Genomic DNA, 12,270 nt, shown 5'->3' on the forward strand with positions numbered 1-12,270 from the left:
GGTTTAAAGTGTAAAAATAATAATAAATGTGAAAATTTGCTTTATAATTTAAATTATATAAATTTGCAATGAATTCATTTGGCAAAATTCTTACTGTATGTTATCTGATGATTGTGATATTTTAGTGGTGAATGATCAGAGCTCCGTTTTTATGTTTTATTTGTTTGGTCAGATGCTGTGAAAAGACGATGGAGGTGATGAGGAGCTCCCAAGAAGCTCTGCTGACAATCGTAGAGGTAGAGAAGACCCTTGAACACAGACACACATCCCCTCTGCTGATCTTCAGTTCCTTTAACGAGTTCTTCCTGTTGTATGTGTTGTGTAGGTGCTGCTGTACGATCCTCTGTTCGACTGGACCATGAACCCCCTGAAGGCCTTCAACCTGCAGCACGACGAGCAGCAGGAGCTCAACGCCACCCTGAACTCCACCATGGGAGCAGATGACCTCGACAGCCACAGGAAGTCCAGGTGATGGAGCAGACCAGACTATTGGAACCAGATTTTAATTCTTTCTAATAACAAAGACACTTTTTTTTCATCTGCCGTCCTGCAGTGACAGTCAGAGCTTCAACAAGGTGGCAGAACGGGTGCTGCTGCGGCTGCAAGAGAAGCTGAAGGGGGTGGAGGAAGGGGCRGTCCTTAGTGTCGGGGGGCAGGTCAACCTGCTCATTCAGCAAGCCATGGACCCCAAAAACCTGAGCAGACTCTTCCCGGGATGGCAGGCCTGGGTGTGAACCTGAGGACTGTTCTTTGGATGCTCTCTGCCAGTTTGTGCACTTTAACCAGAGACTGAGARTAAAACGGTAGATTCTGAACATTTTAAAGTGCAGGACCAGCAGCTGTGAGCAGCTACATGGCAACATTTTGTTATTGAAGCAGAACCAAAGGTTGTCCAAACTTTTATGTTTTTATACCATGTGTTATTTTCATGTTGTGTAGGGTTTTCTCCTCACTTTWGCTTTTGTTTTTTATTAGTTCACTGAATGTTTCTTTATTGTATGAGCCACAATGTGTCTAAAAAAGTGAGAACTTAACTACTTTATACTAAGTGGATTTTTTTAATCTGCTGCTCTATAAAATATATGCACCATTAAAATATATAAGAAAAAATTAGATACAAGTTTTTTTTTCATTAGTTTTGATAAAGAAATGTGAAAGTTCAGTTGTAATGTGTTATTAGTATAACTTGTATTTGGTTTTCCATTAAATTCTCATTTCGACACACCCTGGATGGAGACATCTGAAATGTGCAGCAACCTGTGAAGGTGATTCTTCTGTTCACTTTGGTGATTCTAATGAAAATCAATGTCTGTGTAGTTCTGAAGCTTTAAAAATGTAGCTAACATGATCTTAAACAAAACAAAATATAAGCACAAAAAGCTTTTTAAACTCGCACACAATAGGCTTTTGTTACAATATGACTCCCGCTTACGCTTCGCGTGCGGGGGTCATAATGATGACAGAAACATAAGCAGTTGAGGGGAGAGCGAAGACAGAGAGGGGGATGGAGGGGGGTGGGAGTTCTCTAAAGATGTTGGGGGCAGAGTTTGGCCCAAGGTGTTGGTGTATTGAACAATTTTTTTCAGTGAAGAATGACAGGAGGGAGTTACAGCAGTCAGTAGAAAGCAAGTGAGGAGGAAGAGAGTTCGGAGATGAAACTGTGCAGTTAAGGAGAGAGAAAAAGAGTGTGTTGCCTACATTGGAACTGATGATGTCAGTGAAGTAGGTAGATTTGGCCTGAATGATACTTTCTTTGTACTGTATGTAGGGTGTGGTTTATGTACATCTCTTTGTGAACTAAGTCCTGATTTCTTGTAGAGTCGCTCTAGTCTGCGACCTTGTGTTTTCATGGAGCAGAGTTCTGAGGTGAACCAGGGAGCAGAAGTGGAGAAGGAAACAGAACGGGTTTTAAGAGGAGCAAGAGAGTCGAGGATGTTGGTGAGACCATTGTTGTAGGTGGAGACTAGGTCATCTAGGTTACTCGAGTTAAAGATGGAGAAATTGTTATTAATCTGAGAAAGGAGAGCTTCCTGGTTGATGTTTTTGATGTTACGAAGCTGAATAGTGCGTTGTGTTCTGAAAGAAGATAATTTTAAATTGACGCTGAATTTAAATTAAGGGTAGGGTGCCTTCCCCGGGTTGGGGAGGAGGTCTTGCCCCAAGTTTAAGTATCTCTGGATCTTGTTCACGAATGAGGAAAGAATGGAGCGGGAGATCGACAGGCGGATTGGTGCTGAATCTGCAGAGATGCTGTACCAGTGTGTGTTATGGTGAAGCTACCTCCATCTATGGTCACGAGCTTTGAGTAGTGACCAAAAGAATCAGATCRAAGATACAAGTGGCCAAAATGAATTTCCTTCACAGGGTGTCTGGGCTCTCCCTTAGAGTGAGAAGTTGGTCATCCAGGAGGGACTCAGAGTAGAGCCGCTGCTCCTCCACCTCAAGAGGAGCCAGTTGAGGTGGCTCGGGCATCTGGTTAGGATGCCTCCTGGACRCCTCCCTGGTGAGGTGTTCCGGGCACGTCCCACTGGGAGGAGACCCAGAGGAAGACCCAGGACACGCTGGAGGGACTACGTTTCTCAGCTGGCCGGGCTGGACGAGCTGGTCCAAGAGGCTGGGGAGAGAGAATTCTGGGTGTCTCTGCTTAGGCAGCTGCCCCCGCAACCTGACCYCGGATAAGCAGAAGAAAACAGACGGGCAGACGGATTAATTAGATTTAGAAAAATTTACAAATATCCGAGTTTTGCTTTTCTTCATTGTTAGTTAGGATTTGCCTCTTAAAGGAAAACATATCCCCTGCTGTCTTTCATACCACAGTTTTAAACTATAATCAGCTTGTATAGAAAACTTGTGACTAAGCTGAAAACATTTCACATAAACCTGAAAAGTTTTTCAGGATCTAACATGAGCTTGCATTGTGACTCCCAGTCGCTATGTCACCAAATTTTAGCAAAATATCTGTAAAACTGACTGAATCATGGTCATTTTTGTGTTTTCTAAAGTCAGCTGTCTGTGGCAGCCATCTTGAATCAGGCTGGCTTCAATCTGTTGTAAAGAAACATCCAGTGATTATTTCTTGAAAGTTCCATTAAAATCTGTCCAGTGATTCATGAGACATTTTGCYAACAGACAATTAAACAGCAACTTACAACACATCACCCACCTTTCTTTAGCAAAAAATAATAAATAAAAACCCACATACAGTTGCATGAAAAAAGTATGTGAACTCTTTGGGATTTCTTGGATTTCTGCATAAATTGGTCATCAAATGTGTTCTGATCTTCATTAAAGACACAGCAATAGACAAGCCCAGTCTGCTGAAACTTATACCACTCAAAAATTTATATGTTTGCATGGTTTAATTGAACACAACATGTAAACATTCACAGTGCACGGTGGATAAAATATGTGAACCTTTGGATTTAATAACTGGTTGACCCTCCTTTGGCAGCAATAACCTCAACCAAATGTTTCCTGCAGTTGAAACGGTCAGGAGGAATTTTGGACCATTCCTCCTCACAAAACTGTTTCAGTTCAGCAATATTCTTGGGATATCTGGTGTGAATCGCWCTCTTGAGGTCATGCCACAGCATCTCACTTGGGTTGAGATCAGGACTCTGACTGGGCCACTCCAGAAGGTGTATTTTTTTCTGTTGAAGCCATTCAGTTGTTGATTTGAGACGTTGTCCTGTTGCATCATCCATCCTCTGTTGAGCTTCAGTTGGCGGACAGATGGTCTTAATATTTCCTGCAAAATGTCTTACTAAACTTGTGAATTCATTTTTCCGTTGATGACGGCAATCTGTGCAGGTCCTGAGGCAGCAAAGCAGCCCCAAATCATGATGTCCCCTCCACCATATTTCATAGTAGGGATGAAGTTTTGACGATGTTGTGCTGTGACTTTTATCTCCACACATAGCGTTTTGTATTCCTTCCAAACAACTYAAYTTTGGTTTTATTTGTCCACAGGATATTTTGCCAGTAGTGCTGTGGAACAACCAGGTGCTCTGTCGCAAACTTCARACATGCAGCAATGGTTTTAATGGACAGCAGTGACTTCTTCCGTGGTGTCCTCCCATGAACTCCATTCTTGTGTAATGTTTAACGTGTTGTAGATTTGTCTACAAAAGTGTTAGCATGTTCCCGATTTCTGTAAGTCTTTAGCTGACACTCTAGGATTCTTCCTCACCTCATTGAACATTCWGCGCTTTGCTCTTGCAGCCATCTTTACAGGACAGGCCACACCTAGGGAGAGCAGCAACAGTGCTGAACTTTCTCCATTTGTAGACCGTCTGTCTTACTGTGGACACATCAAGGCTTTCAGAGATACTTTTGTAACCCTTTCCAGCTTTATGCAAGTCCACACTCCTTGAACGTAGGTCTTCTGAGAGCTCTTTTGTGCGAGGCTTGATTCACATCAAGCAATGCTCCTTAAGAACAGCAAACTCAACTCTGGTGGTTTTTTTTTTATAGGGCAGGGCACATCCAATCTCATCACATTGATTGAACTCCAGGTTGRCTGACACCTGGCTCCAATTAGTTCTTACAAAAGTCATTTGCCTAGGGGTTCACATACTTTTTCCACCCTGCACTGTGAATGTCTACATGTTGTGTTCAATAAAACCATGCAAACATATATTTTTGTGTGGTATAAGTTTAAGCAGACTGTGTTTGTCTATTGTTGTGACTTAAATGGAGATCAGAATTTCAGAACACATTTAATGATCAGTTTAAGCAGAAATCCAAGAAATCCCATAGGGTTCACATACTTTTCATGCAACTGTATGTCCGTCTGTCTGTTTTCTTCCAATTATCTGGGGTCGGGTCGCAGGGGCAGCAGCCTAAGCAGAGAAACCCAGACTTCCCTCTCCCCAGCCACTTGGACCAGCTCATCTGGGGGAATCCAAAGGTGTTCCCAGGCCAGCTGAGAAACATAGTCCCTCCAGTGTGTCCTGGGTCTTCTCCCAGTGGGACATGCCTTGAACAACTCACCAGGGAGGCATCCAGGAGGCATCCTAACCAGATGCCTGAGCCACCTCAACTGGCTCCTCTCGACGTGGAGGAGCAGTGGCTYTACTCTGAGTCCCTCCCGGATGACTGAGCTTCTCACCCTATCTCTAAGGGAGAGCCCAGACACCCTGCAGAGGAAACTCATTTTGGCCGGTTGTATCTGCGATCTCGTTCTTTCAGTCACTACCCAAAGCTCGTGACCATAGATGAGGGTAGGAACGTAGWCCGATTGGTAAACCGAGAGCTGAGCCAGAAGGCGAAGCTCTCGCTTCACCACAACAGACCGGTACAGCACCCACATCACTGCAGACGCAGCGCCAATCCACCTGTCAATCTCCCGCTCCATTCTTCCCTCATTCGTAAACAAGACCTTGAGATACTTAAACTCCTCCACTTGGGGCAGGACCTCCTCCCCGACCCCGAGGCAGCACRCTACCGGTTTCCGGCTCAAGACCATGGTCTCAGATTTGGAGGCACTGATCCTCAYCCCGGCCGCTTCACACTCGGCTGTGAACCGCTCCAGTGAGAGCTGGAGATCACAATCTTATGAAGCCAATAGGACCACATCATCAGCAAAAAGCAGAGATATGATCCTAAGGTCACCAAAAAGGATCCCCTCAACACCTCGGCTGCGCCTAGAAATTCTGTCCATAAAAGTTATGAACAGAATCAGTGACAAAGGGCAACATTGGTGGAGTCCAATTCTCACCAGAAACGAGTCCAACTTACTACCGGCAATGTGGACCAAGCTCTGGCACTGGTCGTACAGGTACCTAACAGCCCGTATCAACGGGCCTGGTACCCCATACTCCTGGAGTACCCCCCACAGGATTCCCCGAGGGACACGATCGAACGCCTTCTCTAAGTCCACAAAACACATGTAGACTGGTTGGGAGAACTCCCATCCACCCTCCAGGACCCTGCTGAGGGTGTCCGCTGTTCCACGACCAGGACGAAAACCACACTGCTCTTCCTGAATCCGAGATTCGACTATCCGACGGACCGTCCTCTCCAGGACCCCTGAATAGACCTTACTAGGGAGGCTCAGAAACTGTATGTATTTTTCYAATATATTTTAATGGTGCAGTATATTTTTTAGAGCAGCAGAAAAAAATCAATTTAGTATAAAATAGTTGATGAGTTCTCACTTTTATAGACATTTTGTGGCTTATACAATAAAGAAACTACTGTCAACAAATTGTTGCCATGTAGCTGCTCACAGCTGCTGGTCCTGCACTAAYGTTCAGATTCTACAGTTTTATTCTCAGTCTCAGGTTAAAGTGCACACACACTGCACAGTATGCTGTCATGATCTGTTACTGACTTGAAAACAAGTGAAAGAAAAACCTTATCACAACCTTAAACAAGCTGCCTTCATTTTCAATAGAACCACTAGATGGTAGCAAAGTTCTGCACTTCTTTTTCTGAACAGAAACATCAGCAGGTTTTTATTCACCAGACATTTGTATTGAATTAAACTAAAAGTCCACACATTGAAATAAAACATGGTCTCAGAATTATGTCCTCTTATTATGAACAAAATCTGATGTTTGACAAAAACAAAACTTTTCACTTCACAGACCTGTGTTGTTTTAATGGAAAATAGGTTTTGTAAACAGTACTTTACTTTCGAATTATATTGTTTTGATCTCAAATCATCTGTATTATGCAAATATTTCTGTATTATCTTTTGAAAAATTATATGTGATTAAGTGTGATTTGAGTTGTTAGTCCATTTTCTCACAGGCACATCTTTGTAGGATTTAAAACAATTTGATAACTTTGAATTCTGCTAATATTTTGTTCATCAGCATGGCTCAAACGTCTCCACTTAATTTAACTTTTACATTATTTTTTTCTCCAAGTTTCTAGGCCACAGAACTCAGTAAAGGATTAAAAGTCTCAGATAATGGTTATCACTGATCCAAGTCATCCCTCTGGTGATACACTTGATTTGTCTTCCAGCATGGTGGAGAAACATCCTGTTTGATGATGTATTATAAACACAGGACTGATGTTGAAGCAGTCAACTGTAGAATTTATACTTTCAGTACTAACCTTAACTATACTGTWATATGAATAACCATATTACATTATCATAAAGTTAGTAATACAATACATAATACTTCCTGACACAACATATTTGTAGAACAAACAACAGGTTAGCATCTAGCTAGGCAGTGATGGTGCCTCACAAACATTTAAAAACAATAGCTCCAAGATCCAGAATTAAAAAGATGATTTATCTTGTTTAAACTCTCTGGAGACTAATGGTTTGGGTGGGATGAGAGCTGATCCCACATTTAACAAGTTCCTRAAATATATTCTCAGATATTTGTCCACAAGTAGCTGCTCTTTCAGCTGTATGAAGAAAATCTAAACAACAGGACTAGTCATAATGTTATGGCTCATTCATTGAACATCACAAGGAGTTTGTTTCACTGATTTCCAAAACATTTATTAATTTAAAACTACATTTTGATTTGTCACAAGCTGTTTTATTTACAGAACAATTACAGTTTTTGGCACAAATAAAGAAACGTCTATAAATAAGAGAACATAGAAATACTCTGGTGTATCTTGAAATAAACAGTTTAACATGTTCAGATTTTAAACAGTTGTGACTGTCGGGTCATTTCACTCACAAATAATATTTTCTTTTAAAATCTTACAACATATTTTGTCACTTTGACATTTATCACTGTTTTTTATGTAAACGCAACTTTCCAGGTGTTTCTAGTATTAAAAGACTGCAGATGGCTTGAGGTTAATTAGTCTGAAGACACTTTAGAAATCCTTTTGTTTTTACCATTTTTTGTGTAAAAAGTGAATTTATAAAGAACTGTAAAGATTTGGCTAAAAGGCAATGATTTGAAGCAATATTCAAAGCAAAGTCAATCTGAATGTAAACAGATTTACATGAAAATGTGAACACACTGAAGAAATATTGGTCTGTTGCTTTGTGTCACACAAGGTGCATTTCAGGAGCCTCCCTGTTGAWGCCGTTCATCAGCCGAAACAAAAGGCCCAGTAAACATTTGTCACTTTACAGATTATTAATAACAATAATCTGAACATCAATAAAGTCAAGTTGACAGCTTTGCTGCACAGAAGAGTGGAACATTAAAGGGTCCAAAAAAAAAGGCTAAAATAAGTCTATTGCTTCCAGATTACCACCTAGTTTAATACTGTTGTGTGCTTCTTTAAATGTTCATCACATGCTACGTTTGACTAATATTACTCACTGTTAATGTGATTTATCCTGTTACTCTGTTTATTTTATCAGTGTGGGATTTTATTGTTAGCGGTCGTTAAATTTCATGTCACGGCTTAACGGGTTTAAGTTGAGCTCGACAAGTCTGCTCACATCAACTCAAAGAACATGCTTAGCATTTGCATCAAATTATTAAGTGCATTCTCATCAGTGCGTATTCTTCCTCTGTATGAGAGCATCTTCAKGAATGTTTTCATTACATTATGAAAGATCAAGCACTGAGCAGGAAACAGAAACATACATTTAGTGTTAACAGCCGTTATCACGAGTGTTTTGGTGGCGTTTCCCTTCAGAGGCAGTAGATATGTCCGTCTACCTCCATGGGTCAAAGCTGATGGGAGCAGTCCAAACTCAGTCTGAGGGTCAGCCTTAAATGTCAGTGCAGGCTGACTCCCGCAGTCGTAGACGGGCTCGGTCCGCTCACCGTGCTCGCCCGCCCATTTCCTCTCAGTCACTTGATGCGATGCCGCACCAGCGAGGACTCGTCTGTGATCTCCCCGGAGCGGTCCCTGCACCTGCAGGGCAGCACCAGCGCGAGCAGCAGGATGAAGAGGACCACGGCGCAGATCGCCATCAGGGCGTAGGAGATCGCCCAGAGGAGGGGCTCCTTGGACAATGTGCCGGAGCAGTCGGACGCCACRTCTGCTGCCGAGAAGGGTCCCGCGATCTCTGACAGAGCCACCTCGTCACTCACTGAGAAGAGAAATGAGACGAGCTGAAGCAGCAGCTGGRAGCTTTGTTTCAGTCACATGAAACCACAAACCCAGGGTCAGGAACAAACCTCMCATTTACACCTATAGAATACACTTTTTAGCAAGTGAATGAGAACAGCAAGTTCTTGGAAAATACAAACTGCTGGTTGTTCTAAACTGAAACAACTATTTGTTTGTGAGCAAAATCCTCACACCCTTTGTTAAAACTCAAATCCTTGGTCTTCCTGAAGCTCATCAATAGTTCTGTGTCTGAATTGTCAGTTTAAAAAATGAAGTTGGCAACCAAACCGTCACGAGCCGACAATTCTTTCCTCAAGCCTACATGGGCTTCGTACAGAACAAAAGTGAGCTTTGTATTTTCACACAACACTTTTCTGTTCAACTCATTTCTGATCCGATGCGACATAGTAACGTGTTTTCCTGTGTGAACAAAGTATGTCCGATCTTCATGAGGTAATGTACGATTCTGAATGGTTAGTTTAAGATTACWGCTGCTGGTTAGTGACCCTATAAGAACATTTTACTTTACAGTTCATTTACAGTTAATAAATCAATGAAGAGATTTTCATTGCTGGAATTATCCTCTTTGTTAAACATCTTAATCCTTCAGCAACATTTGCTCCAGTAGAGTCATGTTGCTGCTTCTTTACCCAGATAAAGCTGTTTCTTTTAAACAGACCTTGTGAAAAGTAAAACATTAACATTTCAAGAGTCAACAGGCTCTAAAGCAGTTTTGATGATTCCAACATAAATCAAGATATGGAGCCAGCCTTCTGTTTATCAGTTTAAAAGCAATTCTACCCCAAGAGAGAAATTGAAAATCCTTAAATTTATCCACACACCAGCCTACCCAGACAGATGGGTAAAAAGAATTATGTGTACAAACATCAAAACGCATCATGCCATGGCACACGCAGGTTTATYCATCAACACAATTTATTCATTTAATAATCACAACTTTATTTTTCCTCCCACAACAAACACATATTCAAAACAACAGCCTGATCAGAGAGAAAAGTCATGATGTTAAACAGCAGCTGGATACTAAACTCTGATGAAAGCATAACCTCGATGAATCAGTTCTAGTTTGGACTTCTAAGCTGCTCTTTATTCATTTGGTCACAAGATGTCGCCAAAGACAACTGGGTTGAGAAGCTCGAAGTAATAAACCCTTTTAYGAAACAATAGCCTATATGCCACGGACATCCGGCCCAGCACTGGATGCCGCTCCCAACACTTCCGTTAGCGGTCAACACAGTGTTAGCGAAAGATTTTTTTCACCCGACAGCGACTCTTAATGATCTCTACAGTACAGAACTAGCATATTACATGTACCAACATAAACACAGGAGACGTATAGGTCCAGCCAAGTGGAAAAAAAAACACTCCAAAGTGAATTAAAGCCATAAAAACAAAGGAAAGACGTTCGTGTTTATGGTTCCAGAATTTAGCCTTTTTCACTATTCTGTGGCTGCTTGTTCTATTAATTTTTCACGTAAAGCTGTGACACTTATATTGTTGGAAAGAGCAGAGTCTGGGCTTTAAATCAATGGGCTACTTGTATGGTTTGGATCGTTTTCCCCGACGTTAGTGAACTGAAAACGTAATGATTATCAGGCGGAGGTTCTGCTGCTCTCGGTGCTCGGGGGGAGGAGGGGGGGCGCTCGTCACTCGGCTTTAGTCTACGCTGTAATTTACACTCTAACAAGTTTTTACTTTTGCATAAAACTCATGACAAAGTCTCATAAAAACATTTCATATAACACAAACGCACGCGCACACCTACCTTCGTATCGGCTGCTGTGTTAGCTTCCTGCTAGCTGTTCTCTGGAGGAGGTCTTTCCTCTCCCGGTCTTGGCAGTAAAAGGGGACAAATGTACATTTCCCTTTTGTAACCTCCGTCTTCTCATTTCTGATGCTGACTCTYGAATATCCTCAGGTTAGAAATGCCGATTACAAACGCAAGTGTGAGCTTTTAAAGATAGGTTTTCCTTTTAATGCTATGATCATTGCTGTCACCTCCTCATCAAGAGGAAAAAGGATAAAAACTAACTACTCGATCGTATCTGCTGGTTAGTGGACACAACGGCACACAACAGAACTCACGTTTTATACCAGTAGCTCACAGATGCTTTAACTTTTGTAACTTTTTCACGGACTAGTACTAGGAGCTCACGCTAAAAACATAGGCAGTAAGCAGGGAGTGGAAGGAAGATGCGTGGCAAAAATTTTACCGGAAATACGTCATTAATGACCGTGGCATATAGGCTATTCTGCAATTTGAAAAGATACAAGAATTTTCAATATATGAATTGAATAACACTAAGTTCTGCTGCCATTTTGTTGTTGATCCTGCACTGATCTTGCCTCTTTGACGTTTTTGCCTGTATTTGAGAGTTATACTTGTTATCTTTTATTGTGCTAGGACCTGAGTATGATTCCTATCATGCACAAACTTGAATTGCGTTTTACCAATAAACAAGCCTAAAGTGTTTGCCTCTGTCAATGTCGAGTCTAGTTTCTGTTTTTATCAAATTTAATATTAGCATTTATGCTCAGGGTTGCTACAGTTTAAAGCAAATTAAATTTAAGACTTTTTAAGACTTGTTAATGCCAASTGAAATCACATTTAAGACCAATTACACAAAAAACAAAAAATGACAAAACTGTGGCAGAAACTCATGAATATTTTTGGTTGAATTATTCAAATACWGCTAATAGACCAATTGTTTTTAGCCATATCGAGCTGCTATTTTGTCAAATATAGCAAAAAATCATTCTCAGCAGTCAGTTTTAAACTTAATTTAAATCCTGGACATCCTCTAACGACCCAAATTTTGGAGTTTTATGACCCAGAGTGGGTTCTCAACCCCAACTTGCTGCAGATGAAATCTTAAAGTGAATGTGACATCAAATTTTTGTAAGAAATATGAATGCATTTTTGGAAAGACATTATTAACAAATTMGAAAATGAATTTCACATTGCTCAGCTAGACAGTTGTTGAGAGTTGTTGATATATTTGTATGTGAAATAACAGGAAGTGGTGCCAAAAGGGAACATCTGAATGGGAATATTTCAAAAATAAATAAATGTTACCAAATAGTTTAATTTTTGATACAAATTACAGTCATCTTACTTACGTGTTAACATTTTTAAGACTTCTGAAGATTGATTTAAGACATTTTAAGGCTAATTAAGGTCTTATTTTTGTCATGATGAATTCAAGGCCTTTTAAAGGCACAGTGTGTAGGATTTTGTCAATTCTTTTAGCC

At 41.0% G+C, this 12,270-nt stretch overlaps 2 protein-coding genes across 2 annotated transcripts in view; one reads left to right on the forward strand and one right to left on the reverse strand.

Moving 5' to 3' along the window:
- Positions 1-172: 172 nt before the first annotated feature.
- LOC106522150 (serine-protein kinase ATM) lies at positions 173-1,229 on the forward strand (the record flags this gene model as incomplete). Its single annotated transcript, XM_014015012.1, is given in 3 exon segments — positions 173-236; positions 326-468; positions 554-1,229. Coding segments are annotated over 3 exon segments (388 nt in total), but the record flags the coding sequence as incomplete, so codon positions are not given.
- Positions 1,230-7,486: 6,257 nt separating this feature from the next.
- bace2 (beta-secretase 2) overlaps positions 7,487-12,270 on the reverse strand; it is a 22,156-nt gene continuing 17,372 nt past the window's right edge. Inside the window, exon 9 of the mRNA XM_014015016.1 lies at positions 7,487-8,977. Coding sequence (XP_013870470.1) covers positions 8,736-8,977 — 242 coding nt within the window. The 3' untranslated portion in view covers positions 7,487-8,735. The remainder of the gene's footprint in view (positions 8,978-12,270) is intronic.

Source organism: Austrofundulus limnaeus, unplaced genomic scaffold (assembly GCF_001266775.1).
Source record: "Austrofundulus limnaeus strain Quisiro unplaced genomic scaffold, Austrofundulus_limnaeus-1.0 Scaffold122, whole genome shotgun sequence".
NCBI classification, from domain to species: domain Eukaryota; kingdom Metazoa; phylum Chordata; class Actinopteri; order Cyprinodontiformes; family Rivulidae; genus Austrofundulus; species Austrofundulus limnaeus.